Raw genomic sequence first — 17,811 nt, 5'->3', positions numbered from 1 at the left:
ATTGAACCCTGTGGCACCCCCATAGAGACTGCCATAGGTCCAGACAACAGGCCCTCCGATTTGACACACTGAACTCTATCTGAGAAGTAGTTGGTGAACCAGGCGAGGCAGTCATTTGAGAAACCAAGGCTATTTAGTCTGCCAATAAGAATGCGGTGGTTGACAGAGTCGAAAGCCTTGGCCAGGTCGATGAAGACGGCTGCACAGTACTGTCTATTATCAATCGCGGTTATAATATCGTTTAGGACCTTGAGCGTGGCTGAAGTGCACCCATGACCAGCTCGGAAACCGGATTGCATAGCGGAGAAGGTACGGTGGTATTCGAAATGGTCGGTGATCTGTTTGTTAACTTGGCTTTCAAATACTTTCGAAAGGCAGGGCAGGATGGATATAGGTCTGTAGCAGTTTGGATCTAGAGTGTCACCCCCTTTGAAGAGGGGGATGACCGCGGCAGCTTTCCAATCTCTGGGGATCTCAGACGTTATGAAAGAGAGGTTGAACAGACTAGTAATAGGGGTTGCGACAATTTCGGCGGCTGGTTTTAGAAAGAAAGGGTCCAGATTGTCTAGCCCAGCTGATTTGTAGGGGTCCAGATTTTGCAGCTCTTTCAGAACATCAGCTGTCTGAATTTGTGTGAAGGAGAAGCGGGGGGGGCATGGGCAAGTTGCAGCGGAGGGTGCAGAGTTGGTGGCCGGGGTAGTGGTAGCCAGATGGAAAGCATGGCCAGCCGTAGCAAAATGCTTGTTGAAATTCTCGATTATTGTAGATTTATCGGTGGTGATAGTGTTTCCTAGCCTCAGTGCAGTGGGCAACTGGGAGGAAGTGCTCTTATTCTCCATGGACTTTACAGTGTCCCAAAACTTTTTGGAGTTAGTGCTACAGGATGCAAATTTCTGTTTGAAAACGTTAGCCTTTGCTTTCCTGACTGCTTGTGTATATTGGTTCCTAACATCCCTGAAAAGTTGCATATCGCGGGGGCTATTTGATGCTAATGCAGTACGCCACAGGATGTTTTTGTGCTGGTCAAGGGCAGTCAAGTCTGAGGAGAACCAGGGGCTATATCGGTTCTTAGTTCTGTATTTTTTGAATGAGGCATGTTTATTTAAGATTGAGAGGAAATTACTTTTAAGGAACAACCAGGCATCCTCAACTGACGGAATGAGATCTATATCCATCCAGGATACCTGGGCCAGGTCAATTAGGAAGGCCTGCTCGCTAAAGTGTTTTAGGGAGCGTTTGACAGTGATGAGGGGTGGTCGTTTGACCGCGGACCCGTTACGGACGCAGGCAATAAGGCAGTGATCGCTGAGATCCTGGTTGAAGACAGCTGAGGTGTATTTAGAGGGTATGTTAGTCAGGATGATATCTATGAGGGTACCCATGTTTACGGATTTAGGGTTGTACCTGGTAGGTTCGTTGATAATTTGCGTGAGATTGAGGGCATCTAGTTTGGATTGTAGGATGGCCGGGGTATTAAGCATATCCCAATTTAGGTCACCAAGCAGTACGAACTCTGAGGATAAATGGGGGGCAATCAATTCACATATGGTGTCCAGGGCACAGCTGGGGGCTGAGGGGGGTCTGTAGCAAGCGGCAACAGTGAGAGACTTATTTCTGGAAAGGTGGATTTTTAGAAGTAGAAGCTCAAACTGTTTGGGCACAGACCTGGATAGTATGATAGAGCTCTGCAGGCTATCTCTACAGTCGATTGCAACTCCACCCCCTTTGGCAGTTCTATCTAGACGGAAAATGTTATAGTTGGGGATGGACATTTCAGAATTTTTGGTGGCCTTCCTGAGCCAGGATTCAGACACTGCTAGAACATCAGGGTTGGCGGAGTGTGCTAACACAGTGAATAACTCAAACTTAGGAAGTAGACTTCTGATATTTACGTGCAAGAAACCAAGACTTTTGCGATTACAGAAGTCAGCAAATGATAGCGCCTGGGGAGTAGAAGTGATACTGAGGGCTGCAGGGCCTGGGTTAGCCTCTACATCACCAGAGGAACAGAGGAGGACTAGAATACGGATACGGCTAAAGGCTTTAAGAACTGGTCTTCTAGTGCGTTGGGTACATAGAATAAAGGGGGCAGATTTCCGGGTGTTGTAGAAAAGATTCAGGGCATTATGTACAGACAAGGATATGGAAGGATATGAGTAAAGTGGAGGTAAACCTAAGCGTTGGGTAACAATGAAAGAGATAGCATCACTGGAGGCACCAATTGAGTCGGTCTCCGCGTGTATGGGGGGTGGGACAAAGGAGCTATCTAAGGCAGGTTTAGCTGGGCTGGGGGATCTACAGTGAAATAGTACAATTAGAAATAACCGAAACAACAATAAGCTAACCATGTTTGGGCTGAGGCTAAACATAAACAGGATGTAGTACCGTAAAAAGGAACAGTCCAGCAGACATCAGCTGTATAGCTGAGTTATCATAAGGTCCGGTGAACAGCAATAGGATAGTTCGGAGGCTGCTAAAGCACTAGCGAGTAAGAGGCCACGGCTAGCGTGTGCTAGCGGGCCGGGGCTAGCAGATGGAATCTTCGTGGTCGACGTCGTAACCACATCAGACGATTTCGTCGGCAGACCAGTCATGTAGGATCGGCGGGGCTCCGTGTCAACACTAGGTGGTCCCGTCCGGTTGACAGAGAGGTAGATAGCCGGGAGATGGGCCTAGTTCAGGATGATTAGCCAGACCACAGCGTCCATTTTGTTGCAGCTAGCTGGTAGCTATGAATCCGGAGTTAAAGGTCCAGTGATTCAGTGATTCCGGCAGAAAAACTGATATGTTCTGGGTCGATAACGCGCTGTGCAGACTGGCCGAATAATAGTCCAGACTAGAGCTGGCTGGTGAGTGGTGCAGGCCACGGACAATGGTGAAAAACCGCTAACGGTAGCTGATAGCAAGTAGCTAGTTAGCTGGCTACTCCCGTCCGGTAGACCTAGAGGTAGATATGAGGCTAGCTCGAGGCTAACTGGTGCTTGCATCGGGGGCAGTGGTGATTAGCCAGACAGCAACATCCATTCGGTTGCGACTAGCTAGTTGCAATCCGGTGATTAATGTCCAGTGATTAAATTAATCCCGCAGAAAAAAAATCCAATGTTCTGGGTGAAATACCGCTAACTGTGGCTAATAGCAAGTAGCTAGTTAGCTGGCTAGCTAGTTTCAACTGGAGATTCTAGATAAAAGGTAAGTCAATAATAGAATCCGTTCCACATTGAGTGAGGCGGGTTGCAGGAAAGTATATTTTGTAGAAGGATGAAAAGTCTGATAGGGAAATATGTATGAAAAATACAAAAAAAACAGGGTATTTACAGGCTATTTACAGACACACGACAAAAACAGAACTGCACTACTACGCCATCTTGGACTTCAACTGTGAGAGACGGAATCTAAAACAAAAATCCAGAAAATCACATTGTATGATTTTTAAGTAATTAATTTGCATTTTATTGCATGACATAAGTATTTGATCACCTACCAACCAGTAAGAATTCCGGCTCTCACAGACCTGTTAGTTTTTCTTTAAGACGCCCTCCTGTTCTCCACTCATTACCTGTATTAACTGCACCTGTTTGAACTCGTTACCTGTATAAAAGACACCTGTCCACACACTCAATCAAACAGACTCCAACCTCTCCACAATGGCCAAGACCAGAGAGCTATGTAAGGACATCAGGGATAAAATTGTAGACCTGCACAAGGCTGGGATTGGCTACAGGACAATAGGCAAGCAGCTTGTTGAGAAGGCAACTACTGTTGGTGCAATTATTAGAAAATGGAAGAGGTTCAAGATGACAGTCAATCACCCTCGGTCTGGGGCTCCATGCAAGATCTCACCTCGTGGGGCATCAATGATCATGAGGAAGGTGAGGGATCAGCCCAGAACTACACGGCAGGACCTGGTCAATGACCTGAAGAGAGCTGGGACCACAGTCTCAAAGAAAACCATTAGTAACACACTAAGCCGTCATGGATTAAAATCCTGCAGCGCACGCAAGGTCCCCATGCTCAAGCCAGCGCATGTCCAGGCCCGTCTGAAGTTTGCCAATGACCATCTGGATGATCCAGAGGAGGAATGGGAGAAGGTCATGTGGTCTGATGAGACAAAAATAGAGCTTTTTGATCTAAACTCCACTCGCCGTGTTTGGAGGAAGAAGAAGGATGAGTACAACCCCAAGAACACCATCCCAACCGTGAAGCATGGAGGTGGAAACATAATTCTTTGGGGATGCTTTTCTGCAAAGGGGACAGGACGACTGCACCGTATTGAGGGGAGGATGGATGGGGCCATGTATCGCGAGATCTTGGCCAATAACCTCCTTCCCTCAGTAAGAGCATTGAAGATGGGTCGTGGCTGGGTCTTCCAGCATGACAACGACCCGAAACACACAGCCAGGGCAACGAAGTAGTGGCTCCGTAAGAAGCATCTCAAGGTCCTGGAGTGACCTAGCCAGTCTCCAGACCTGAACCCAATAGAAAATATTTGGAGGGAGCTGAAAGTCTGTATTGCCCAGCGACAGCCCCGAAACCTGAAGGATCTGGAGAAGGTCTGTATGGAGGAGTGGGCCAAAATCCCTGCTGCAGTGTGTGCAAACCTGGTCAAGACCTACAGGAAACGTATGATCTCTGTAATTGCAAACAAAGGTTTCTGTACCAAATATTAGGTTCTGCTTTTCTGATGTATCAAATACTTATGTCATGCAATAAAATGCAAATTAATTACTTAAAAATCATACAATGTGATTTTCTGGATTTTTGTTTTAGATTCTGTCTCTCACAGTTGAAGTGTACCTATGATAAAAATTACAGACCTCTACATGCTTTGTAAGTAGGAAAACCTGCAAAATTGGCAGTGTATCAAATACTTGTTCTCCCCACTGTGTGTGTAATATATATATATATACACACAGTTGAAGTCAGAAGTTTACATACACCTTACAATACATTTAAACTCAGTTTTTCACAATTCCTGACATTTAATCCTAGTAAAAATTCCCTGTCTTAGGTCAGTTAGGATCACCACTTTATTTTAAGAATGTGAAATGTCATAATAATAGTAGAGAGAATGATTTATTTCAGCTTTTATTTATTTCATCACATTCCCAGTGGGTCAGACGTTTACATACACTCAATTAGTATTTGGTAGCATTGCCTTTAAATTGTTTAACTTGGGTCAAATGTTTTGGGTAGCCTTCCACAAGCTTCCCACAATAAGTTGGGTGAATTTTGGCCCATTCCTCCTGTAAGAGATGGTGTAACTGAGTCAGGTTTGTAGGCCTCCTTCCTCGCATATGCTTTTTCAGTTCTACCCACACATTTTCTATAGGATTGAGGTCAGGGCTTTGTATTGGCCACTCCAATACCTTGACTTTGTTGTCCTTAAGCCATTTTGCCACAACTTCGGAAGTATGCTTGGGGTCATTGTCCATTTGGAAGACCCATTTGCGACCAAGCTTTAACTTCCTGACTGATGTCTTGAGATGTTGCTTCAATATATCCACATAATTTTCCTTCCTCATGATGCCATCTATTTTGTGAAGTGCACCAGTCCCTCCTGCAGCAAAGCACCCCTAGAGCATGATGCTGCCACCCCCGTGCTTCACGGTTGGGATGATGTTCTTCGGCTTGCAAGCGTCCCCGTTTTTCCTCCAAACATAACGATGGTCATTATGGCCAAACAATTCTATTTTTGTTTCATCATTTCTCCAAAAAGTACAATCTTTGTCCCCATGTGCAGTTGCAAACCATAGTCTGGCATTTTTATGGCGGTTTTGGAGCAGTGGCTTCTTCCTTAATGCGCGGGCCTTTCAGGTTATGTCGATATAGGACTCGTTTTACTGTGGATATAGATACTTTTGCACCTGTTTCCTCCAGCATCTTCACAAGGTCCTTTGCTGTTGTTCTGGGATTGATTTGCACTTTTCGCACCAAAGTACGTTCATCTCTAGGAGACAGAACGCGTCTCCTTCCTGAGCGGTATGACGGCTGCGTGGTCCCGTGGTGTTTATACTTGCGTACTATTGTTTGTACAGATGAACGTGGTACCTTCAGGTGTTTGGAAATTGCTCCCAAGGATGAACCACACTTGTGGAGGTAAAACATTTTTTTATGAGGTCTTGGCACTGAGGTCAAGCAAAGAGACTCTGAGTTTGAAGGTAGGCCTTGAAAAACATCCGCACCTCCAATTGACTCAAATTATGTCAATTAGCCTATCAAAAGCTTCTAAAGCCATGACATTTTCTGGAATTTTCCAAGCTGTTTAAAAGGCACAGTCAATTTAGTGTATGTAAACTTCTGACCCACTGGAATTGTGATACAGTGAATTATAAGTGAAATAATCTGTCTGTAAATAATTGTTGAAAAAATTACTTGTGTCATGTACAAAGTAGATGTCCTAACCGACTTGCCAAAACTATAGTTTGTTAACAAGAAATGTGTGGAATGGTCGAAAAACAAGTTTTAATGACTCCAACCTAAGTGTATGTAAACTTCTGACTTCAACTGTATATATATATATATATATATATATATATATATATATATATATATATATATATATATATCCACACACACACAGTGGGGAGAACAAGTATTTGATACACTGCCGATTTTGCAGGTTTTCCTACTTACAAATCATGTAGAGGTCTGTAATTTTTATCATAGGTACACTTCAACTGTGAGAGACAGAATCTAAAACAAAAATCCAGAAAATCACATTGTATGATTTTTAAGTAATTAATTTGCATTTTATTGCATGACATAAGTATTTGATACATCAGAAAAGCAGAACCTAATATTTGGTACAGAAACCTTTGTTTGCAATTACAGAGATCATACGTTTCCTGTAGGTCTTGACCAGGTTTGCACACACTGCAGCAGGGATTTTGGCCCACTCCTCCATACAGACCTTCTCCAGATCCTTCAGGTTTCGGGGCTGTCGCTGGGCAATACGGACTTTCAGCTCCCTCCAAAGATTTTCTATTGGGTTCAGGTCTGGAGACTGGCTAGGCCACTCCAGGACCTTGAGATGCTTCTTACGGAGCCACTCCTTAGTTGCCCTGGCTGTGTGTTTCGGGTCGTTGTCATGCTGGAAGACCCAGCCACGACCCATCTTCAATGCTCTTACTGAGGGAAGGAGGTTGTTGGCCAAGATCTCGCGATACATGGCCCCATCCATCCTCCCCTCAATACGGTGCAGTCGTCCTGTCCCCTTTGCAGAAAAGCATCCCCAAAGAATTATGTTTCCACCTCCATGCTTCACGGTTGGGATGGTGTTCTTGGGGTTGTACTCATCCTTCTTCTTCCTCCAAACACGGCGAGTGGAGTTTAGACCAAAAAGCTCTATTTTTGTCTCAACAGACCACAGGACCTTCTCCCATTCCTCCTCTGGATCATCCAGATGGTCATTGGCAAACTTCAGACGGGCCTGGACATGCGCTGGCTTGAGCAGGGGGACCTTGCTTGCGCTGCAGGATTTTAATCCATGACGGCGTAGTGTGTTACTAATGGTTTTCTTTGAGACTGTGGTCCCAGCTCTCTTCAGGTCATTGACCAGGTCCTGCCGTGTAGTTCTGGGCTGTTCCCTTACCTTCCTCATGATCATTGATGCCCCACGAGGTGAGATATTGCATGGAGCCCCAGACCGAGGGTGATTGACCGTCATCTTGAACTTCTTCCATTTTCTAATAATTGCACCAACAGTTGTTGCCTTCTCACCAAGCTGCTTGCCTATTGTCCTGTAGCCCATCCCAGCCTTGTGCAGGTCTACAATTTTATCCCCGATGTCCTTACACAGCTCTCTGGTCTTGGCCATTGTGGAGAGGTTGGAGTCTGTTTGATTGAGTGTATGGACAGGTGTCTTTTATACAGGTAACGAGTTCAAACAGGTGCAGTTAATACAGGTAATGAGTGGAGAACAGGAGGGCTTCTTAAAGAAAAACTAACAGGTCTGTGAGAGCCGGAATTCTTACTGGTTGGTAGGTGATCAAATACTTATGTCATGCAATAAAATGCAAATGAATTACTTAAAAATCATACAATGTGATTTTCTAGATTTTTGTTTTAGATTCCGTCTCTCACAGTTGAAGTGTACCTATGATAAAAATTACAGACCTCTACATGCTTTGTAAGTAGGAAAACCTGCAAAATCGGCAGTGTATCAAATACTTGTTCTCCCCACTGTGTGTGTATATATATATATATATATATATATATATATATATATATATATATATATATATATACACATACACAGTGGGGAAAAAAAGTATTTAGTCAGCCACCAATTGTGCAAGTTCTCCCACTTAAAAAGATGAGAAAGGCCTGTAATTTTCATCATAGGTACACGTCAACTATGACAGACAAAATGAGAAAAAAAATCCAGAAAATCACATTGTAGGATTTTTAATGAATTTATTTGCAAATTATGGTGGAAAATAAGTATTTTGGTCAATAACAAAAGTTTCTCAATACTTTGTTATATACCCTTTGTTGGCAATGACACAGGTCAAATGTTTTCTGTAAGTCTTCACAAGGTTCACACACACTGTTGCTGGTATTTTGGCCCATTCCTCCATGCAGATCTCCTCTAGAGCAGTGATGTTTTGGGGCTGTCGCTGGGCAACACGGACTTTCAACTCCCTCCAAAGATTTTCTATGGGGTTGAGATCTGGAGACTGGCTAGGCCACTCCAGGACCTTGAAATGCTTCTTACGAAGCCACTCCTTCGTTGCCCGGGCAGTGTGTTTGGGATCATTGTCATGCTGAAAGACCCAGCTACGTTTCATCTTCAATGCCCTTGCTGATGGAAGGAGGTTTTCACTCAAAATCTCACGATACATGGCCCCATTCATTCTTTCCTTTACACGGATCAGTCGTCCTGGTCCCTTTGCAGAAAAACAGCCCCAAAGCATGATGTTTCCACCCCCATGCTTCACAGTAGGTATGGTGTTCTTTGGATGCAACTCAGCATTCTTTGTCCTCCAAACACGACGAGTTGAGTTTTTACCAAAAAGTTATATTTTGGTTTCATCTGACCATATGACATTCTCCCAATCCTCTTCTGGATCATCCAAATGCACTCTAGCAAACTTCAGACGGGCCTGGACATGTACTGGCTTAAGCAGGGGGACACGTCTGGCACTGCAGGATTTGAGTCCCTGGCGGCGTAGTGTGTTACTGATGGTAGGCTTTATTACTTTGGTCCCAGCTCTCTGCAGGTCATTCACTAAGTCCCCCCGTGTGGTTCTGGGATTTTTGCTCACCGTTCTTGTGATCATTTTGACCCCACGGGTGAGATCTTGCGTGTAGCCCCAGATCGAGGGAGATTATCAGTGGTCTTGTATGTCTTCCATTTCCTAATAATTGCTCTCACAGTTGATTTCTTCAAACCAAGCTGCTTAACTATTGCAGATTCAGTCTTCCCAGCCTGGTGCAGGTCTACAATTTTGTTTCAGGTGTCCTTTGACAGCTCTTTGGTCTTGGCCATAGTGGAGTTTGGAGTGTGACTGTTTGAGGTTGTGGACAGGTGTCTTTTATACTGATAACAAGTTCATACAGGTGCCATTAATACAGGTAACGAGTGGAGGACAGAGGAGCCTCTTAAAGAAGAAGTTACAGGTCTGTGAGAGCCAGAAATCTTGCTTGTTTGTAGGTGACCAAATACTTATTTTCCACCATATTTTGCAAATAAATTCATTAAAAATCCTACAATGTGATTTTCTGGAGAAAAAAATTCTCAATTTGTCTGTCATAGTTGACGTGTACCTATGATGAAAATTACAGGCCTCTCATCTTTTTAAGTGGGAGAACTTGCACAATTGGTGGCTGACTAAATACTTTTTTTCCCCACTGTGTGTGTGTGTATATATATATATATATATATATATATATATATATATATATATATATATATATATATATATATATATATATATAAAATAATACAATCTAGAACACACGAACAGCGGATATGTGACTATTTCTTTCACTTTTCACCTGTAAGATGTAACTGCAATTTCATCTGTCCGTCAGGTTTGCAATGCCCAGTGCAACCAGCATACATAAAACATGTTAAGGCAGAAAAACAGTTGCTATGATGACACATTTATGAACATGTTTATTAACAAAGTCATGAAACCATAGTGCAGAACCTGTGACGTTGAGTCAATACTGTGGGAAAGACGGGTCTATCTTCTGGGCCCAGGCCATCAGCCCTCCACAGATGTCTTTAACAGTGACAAAGTCCACTTCAGAGCCCGACATCTTCTCCATGACCTGAACTGCCTTCTGGGAGTCATTACCCAGCTTACAGATCACATACACTGCAGCAGTGAAACACAAACAGATCAAATTGATGAGTAGCTTCGATTTCCTGGCATCTCACAAGAATACCACGTCTGGCTGGCTATGCAAGACTAGGTGAGTTGTAAGTTGAATGTATAAAATGGGCAAGAAATATTCCTTGTTTGATGCTTGTCCAGAATCAGAGCTATGGCATGGTATTCTAATTCACTATTGGATGTGTTATGGACATGATATGACTTGTAAACTCAGGTCCCTTCTTTCACTCTTGACACCTGAATCGATTTGAAACTTTCAAGGTGTACTAGTTCAACTAAAAGGTCTGTGTTTACACTGTCGTTCCCAGAATTACCAATTAAAATAGCTAATTAATAACAAAATATACACAGGCTTGCTGGAAATACACTCTGCAGAAATAAAGACCATGATGACTATTCAATAAAAAGAGGCCAGCTGTTCACGATGACAGTATATTCTTGTTTTGGAAAAAGGATTACCTAGCAACTCCACCTCCCGTCAATGGCTGTCCAAAATAGGCGAATACCCTCGCAGTACAAGGCTATACAGACTTAATTAGCACTCAAATTACCCCTCTTTTGTTCAGTGAATATAGAGCTGCTCCATACACCTAGCTAGCTACTGAATAGCCACTGCGTGTTGTAACCTGCGAAGCTATATGGAGACCTACAGTGGCTTGCGAAAGTATTCACTCCCCTTGGCATTTTTCCTATTTTGTTGCCTTACAACCTGGAATTAAAATGGATTTTTTGGGGGGTTGTATCATTTGATTTATACAACATGCCTACCACTTTGAAGATGCAAATTTTTTTTCTTCTTGTGAAACAAACAAGAAATAAGACAACTTGAAAACTTGAGCGTGCATAACTATTCACCCCCCCCCCCAAAGTCAATACTTTGTAGAGCCACCTTTTGCAGCAATTACAGCTGCAAGTCTCTTGGGGTATGTCTCTATAAGCTTTGCACATCTAGCCACTGGGATTTTTGCCCATTCTTCAAGCCAAAACTGCTTCAGCTCCTTCAAGTTGGATGGGTTCCGCTGGTGTACAGCAATCTTTAAGTCATACCACAGATTCTCAATTGGATTGAGGTCTGGGCTTTGACTAGGCCGTTCCAAGACATTTAAATGTTTCCACTTAAACCACTCGACTGTTGCTTTAGCAGTATGCTTAGGGTCATTGTCCTGCTGGAAGGTGAACCTCTGTCCCAGTCTCAAATCTCTGGAAGACTGAAACAGGTTTCCCTCAAGAATTTCCCTGTATTTAGCGCCATCCATCATTCCTTCAATTCTGACCAGTTTCCCAGACCCTGCCGATGGTGTTCTTGGGGTGATGAGAGGTGCTGGGTTTGCGCCAGACATAGTGTTTTCCTTGATGGCCAAAAAGCTCAATTTTAGTCTCATCTGACCAGAGTACCTTATTTTTTCTTTAAGCAATGGATTTTTTCTGGCCACTCTTCCGTAAAGCCCAGCTCTGTGGACTGTACAGCTTAAAGTGGTCCTATGGACAGATACTCCAATCTCCGCTGTGGAGCTTTGCAGCTCCTTCAGGGTTATCTTTGGTCTCTTTGTTGTCTCTCTGATTAATGCCCTCCTTGCCTGCTCCGAGAGTTTTGGTGGACGGCCCTCTCTTGGCAGGTTTGTTGTGGTGCCATATTCTTTCAATATACTTCTCCACAACTTTGTCCCTGACCTGTTTGGAGAACTCCTTGGTCTTCATGGTGCCGCTTGCTTGGTGGTGCCCCTTGCTTAGTGGTGTTGCAGACTCTGGGGACTTTCAGAACAGGTGTATATATACTGAGATCATGTGACAGATCATGTGACACTTAGATTGCACATAGGTGGACTTTATTTAACTAATTATGTGACTTCTGAAGGTAATTGGTTGCACCAGATCTTATTTAGGGGCTTCATAGCAAAGGGGGTGAATACATATGCACGCACCACTTTTCCGTTATTTATTTTTTAGAAAAAGTTATTTTTTTCATTTCACTTCACCAATTTTGACTATTTTGTGTATGTCCATTACATGAAATCCAAATAAAAATCAATTTAAATTACAGGTTGTAATGCAACAAAATAGGAAATCGCCAAGGGGGATGAATAGTTTTGCAATGCACCATACGTAAAAATGTATGCACGCATGACTGTAAGTCGCTTTGGATAAAAGTGTCTGCTAAATGGCATATTATTTATTATTATTTACTGTATTGTCAGTCATGTTACCTGGGACCTGGGATTCACTCGACATCTGCTCTTTCACTCGGCCAATGCTCTCTTTCAGCACTCGGATATGTTCACTTTTCCTGTCCTCTAAACTGGAGAGAGGAATGTCTAGCAATGATATAAGGAAATTAAACATAACTTACCATTGAATCGAGTACAATTAACTCAGATCAGAACACTTATGAAAGCACAGGGATGACTGACGTTATTAATAGCAGTATTTATAGTATTTATATCCTCCTCACTAACTCCATATCTTGCTAATGGTAACTATATAGCTAGTGGAGTACAATGACAGGAGGGCATTTAGCCAGCAGAAGGATACTGAGGGAGGTGGGCAGGTGACATATATCCACCTCCACTAGAGGGCGTACGTCCAGCAGGAGATGAGCAGCCGTGTTGTCCACTATAGATTTATACTCCTGGCAATACAAAGGAGAAATTACAATGGTTGTCAATGGTCACTTACAGCACTCACTTTGTTAGACAGTGTATTGTTTAAAGGTCTGCCACATCCAAATTCAAGTTGCTGGTATTATGTGAGATGACACAAAGATGGCACAAAGACTGGTTGAGTTGCTTAGGCTATTCACTATATGCATTGTACAACTGGTTGCCTTTTTTGAGTGGAGTTGGGTGGAGTACGTTAAACGTTTTGTCACATTATTTCAATTATAGGAAATAAAACTGTTTCCAACTCCATGCCTTGCATAACCTCTATTATAGGCCAATCAATCATGATTAGGGGACTGAGTGGCGCAGCGGTCTAAGGCACTGCATCGCAGTGCTAGAGGCGTTACTACAGACCCGGGTTCGATCACAACCGGCCGTGATCGGGAGTCCCATAGGGAGGCGCACAATTGGCCCAGCGTCGTCCGGGTTAGGGGAGGGTTTGGCCGGTTAGGCCGTCATTGTAAATAATAAATTTGTTCTTAACTGATTTGCCTAGTTAAATAAAGGTTAAATAAAAATAATCTTCATCTTAATGGCTCAATTCTTTTTAAACCTGTGATTTAGCAGAAACCCAAACAACTCCTAAACCACCACCATTTCTGTCAGTGCCAACTAACAAATATGTTATTATTTTCCGTAGAAAACGTACATTCGAGTTTTAGTCATTTCCCATTTAGGGTTGGGTCAGCTTTTAGATTTAATCTGGGTTTATGAATGCACACGAATCACAGAAAATCAAGTGTAATCATGCAATAATCATAATTATAAAACAGAAAGTCATCGACTATACTCTACCTGCACTGTTACCCTCTGGTCTTTGGAGAGAAGGTTTAGTCTTCGACACTGAAAGAAAACCCAGAAAATATTAGGTAAATATTCAAAGCAAACATTGAAACTAAAATTGTCCTATAATTGATGGAAAATGTTTTTTTAGTCGAGCAAAGTACGGAAAACTCCTTTTGACATACAGTGCATATCTCTGCTATTTATCTAAATGATGGATAATTAACCCATTTTCCTGGCACAACATCCCATGTGCTACGTGTAGTTTCTAAGCCGTGATGACACTCACTTTGGCCATTTTAGATTGAGACATACCACCTCCCCTTAATTTAAAATGATAACTTAACCCCTTGAACTGTATTAAATTGCAACTCAATATGCAATATGTTTACCTACATGGCCCCTCTTCTCAGCGACCCCTGACCTTATCTGTGGCAGCAGACCTACAGAACTTCTCATAGTCCACTAGGTGTGTGACAGTGGGGTTCTCGCCACACACAGCACAGCTGGCCTGCTTGGACCGCAGCCTGATGGACCGGAATTTTGCATCCTGGGCATCAAACATCAACAGCTGTTGGCCACAGGAAGCTGTCACACTCAGTCAAGGAAAAGGCTCCTGTCTGACTGACAAACATCACAATGTTCTTTGTATTTTCAGAAACAGACCTCATAAAGGCCCTGAAAATTTACAGAATTTCCTCTCTTTTCGTCAAGCGTTATCAGATGGGCATGGTCATGAAGAAAAACACCCCTTCCTTCCCATGCTACACTGACTCATTCAGGCTTTAATTCATCCAGTCAGCACCATGACTAAGCAGAACGTGTTGTTTCATTGTACAGTAGCTAAGTAGTGGGGCAGTGGAGTGACTCAGGGAGCTTTCACTGGGAAGGATACAGCCCTGTCTGGAGGCAATCTTCAGGACCTCCAACGCTTGGAAGCATCCCATGATCCCTGGCACTAAGAAATAAGAGTGCAACATCAACAATATATTCCTCTCTCTACCTAAGAGTAACGACATGAATTAGAAGAGGACTCACCAACTCCTAGGATCCCTCCATCAGAGCAGTTGGTCACCATCTCTGGGGGTGTAGGCTTTGGGTACAGGCACCTGTAGCAGGGGCCTCCACGGTAGTTATACACTGTCAGCTAGACACAGACAAGAGGGGTTACTATGCAGAAAGGAGAATCAATAAACACATTCCATTTACTAGTCAGTCATCTGTCAGACATTTATGTAAATCCAGTTAGCATGTGGGGACTTAAATATAGAGACTCAAATGTAACTAGATCCTTACCTGGCCCTCCATTCTCAGGGCACTGGCAGATACTAGGGGCTTGCCACTGAGGACACAGGCATCATTCACCAGATACCGGGTGGGAACGTTGTCCGAACAGTCAGCCACAATGTCGTACATGAGGTGGATAATGTCAAGGAGTAAAAATGCAGTGATTTTCTTCGCTCAAAAAGTCACAGTGTTATGGTAAATGTTTGACTATTGGATTTGATGACACGGAAATCCTGTTTGACAAACACTAAAACCTCTTCTTTAGCCCCTGTAAGATAATATAAAGGTACAAGGCTGAGAGGGAGGATACTGTTGGATGAGCTGTAAGGCGTTCTCTGGAGAGAGCTGGAGGTGGTAGGGAATGCATTCTACTGTGGAGTTCAACCTGTAGACACATAAAAAGGACAGACAAGGCCATTCACATTCAACCCATCATGCTAATTTTGGAGAGCAAGAACTACTGCACAAAATATTGGCTTGCTAATGCTCTTTTCCTCTGAATGCCAAAACCTTAAAGACACCCTCCAGTGATTTTCCTGTTGAAAAGCGATATCCCAAGTATAAATACCCCCACTTGTGCCATGTCATGAGGCACCTGGACCACATTTTGAGATGTGCCTTTTGTTAAGTCAATCAGGTGTTAAATGAGGTGAAAAGGAGACTGGAGTAGGATTTTAACATTCAATTGCAATACCATTAATGTACTGTATGTACACTAACAAATAAGAGTGGGGACTATGCCTATACAGTTTATCTGAAAGCAAGCTATTGCTGTTTGGGTAAATGGCACCACCAAGTGGCTATAGCTATGCTGTGGAGGTTAATCACAGTACTGCAGCATCAGTGAGCGAAGGACCACAATCAGTGCTTTCAAAAATAAATAAACAGAGCAAAATAGTTGATTATTTGTGGACAGTCAAAACAACAGTGTAATACAACCTGTGACATTGTAGTGAGATGGCAGTGAATGAACCAACTTATGGTAGGCCTACATGCCAGTGACAGACATGATTGCAGTCCATGTACCAGCCTGTGCAGGCCCCAGTTGCCTCCTGTACCTTCTGACAGCGTGGGCAGCAGACTGGGCCTTGGCCTGGCCCTGGCTGTCCTCTCCATGGAGCACCTGTCTGTGCAGGTTACTCAGCTCCACCTTATCATAGTCCAGAAGACCCACACGCCCTGGGGTAATAGAGGGATGGACCCATGTTATAACAGTGTACACACACATAAGTATTGCATATCCCTAAAGGTTCACAGGTCTGTTACATGTATTAGGCCTACCTAATAATTTGTGAAGTTATGCCATCCTCAAATGCTTTGTTGATTTGTATTGATTCAAGGGACTTGTACATCTATTTGGATGTACAGCATATGAATCCTTGACCATTACGGAGGGTATAACTTACTGAAATTCTCTTTCCCCACATTTTTACCTACCGATTCCTGCTGCAGCTAGATACTGTGCCAGGGGACAGCCTAGTCCTCCACACCCCACAACCAGCACTGACGTCTGGGAGAAGTTTAGCTGACCTGCAGAGATCAAAGGATGTGTTCAATAATGTGTTTTTCAATAGTGTTTGACTCAATCAGAGATTGGGTGAAAGCTGTCATTATTACCTTGAACACCCAACTCTGGCAGTAGAAGCTGTCTGCTGTAGCGCATGATGTCTTCATTGGACAGGGCTGCCTTGAGTTTCAGAGGTGGAAGTGTTGACACTTTCTCCTGCAGCTGCAGATCTGTCAAACTGCTCTGATTTCAGTGGAGAAAGGGTGGTGGTTCAGAATACGTTAAAGTTGTTGTTATTTTAGACAATAACCAAATATAACATGTCAAGGGACAGAAAGTCAATTGATTTGTAGGCTAGTTAGTCTCGCGAGGCTATCCTTCCAAATCTCGTCTTGTTGACTCAAACTAAATATTAAGTTTTTACATTTTAGTCATTTAGCAGACGCTCTTATCCAGAGCGATTTACAGGAGCAATTATGGTTAAGTGCCTTGCTCAAGGGCACATCGACAGATTTTTCACCTAGTCGGCTCGGGGATTAGAACCAGCGACCTTTCGGCGACCAAAGCGCTTAACCACTAAGCTACCTGCAGCCCCGGCAACAAATATGTCTTACACGCTGCTCAAACCAAAGCATCTTTGCTCAAACTCTGAATCATATAGCTACATTATGACTTGCTCTGCTGCTAAATAGCCACTGCAAGCACTAGGTTACAGCTACCTACTGGTATTCAATGTAAAAGCTAAAGAGAGACATAGGCCTACCTTTTCTAATTGTGCCAGTTTATTCTTCAATGCAACTATCTCTTTTTCTTTTTCCATAAGCCGTCCCTTCAAGCAGGAAATCTCTTCCGCCATTGCTGCAATGCGATAGAAAACTGTCACAAAGTTATCCAAATGATGTCACAATGTTGCTGGCTGTTACTGTTTCAGCGGTGTTTGTTGTCATTTGTAGCACTCGGTACTTCCTGGTCTACAGAAGAGACCCACGTGGAATGAGACCACGTGCCAGTTGGGGGTGCGTTCCAGCGTCACGTTGAATCGAGCGGGTCGATCAAGGCACTGCATGCGCTGCTGTCACTGCGCAGTTTAGTTCCCACAGTTTGATTACTTTACTAGTAGGTCTATAGGCCGCTAAGGTCATTGAAAAATGTAACGCTGAATGGAGAGAGAATAAAGACCAGGCTCTGTTCATATTGATGTTGACCTTTCAGTCTGAAGTCCCAGAGAATCCAC

At 43.3% G+C, this 17,811-nt stretch overlaps 1 protein-coding gene across 1 annotated transcript; it reads right to left on the bottom strand.

Moving 5' to 3' along the window:
* Positions 1-10,160: 10,160 nt before the first annotated feature.
* LOC311145362 (adenylyltransferase and sulfurtransferase MOCS3-like) lies at positions 10,161-17,501 on the bottom strand. Its single transcript, XM_084181583.1, has 13 exons — positions 17,341-17,501; positions 16,688-16,820; positions 16,508-16,600; positions 16,129-16,249; positions 15,381-15,455; positions 15,080-15,197; positions 14,822-14,930; positions 14,679-14,741; positions 14,208-14,371; positions 13,796-13,843; positions 12,873-12,969; positions 12,548-12,655; positions 10,161-10,325 (listed from the first exon to the last, which is right to left on the bottom strand). The coding sequence occupies exons 1-13, from the start codon at positions 17,431-17,433 to the stop codon at positions 10,168-10,170; spliced, it is 1,380 nt and encodes a 459-aa protein (XP_084037709.1). The 5' UTR covers positions 17,434-17,501; the 3' UTR covers positions 10,161-10,167.
* Between the last annotated feature and the right edge of the window lie 310 nt (positions 17,502-17,811).

The sequence above is a fragment of the Coregonus lavaretus genome, assembly GCF_964263955.1.
Source record: "Coregonus lavaretus genome assembly, chromosome: 18".
NCBI lineage: Eukaryota > Metazoa > Chordata > Actinopteri > Salmoniformes > Salmonidae > Coregonus > Coregonus lavaretus.
Note: the sequence above shows the minus strand (reverse complement) of the source record. Positions and strands in the feature narration are given on the sequence as shown.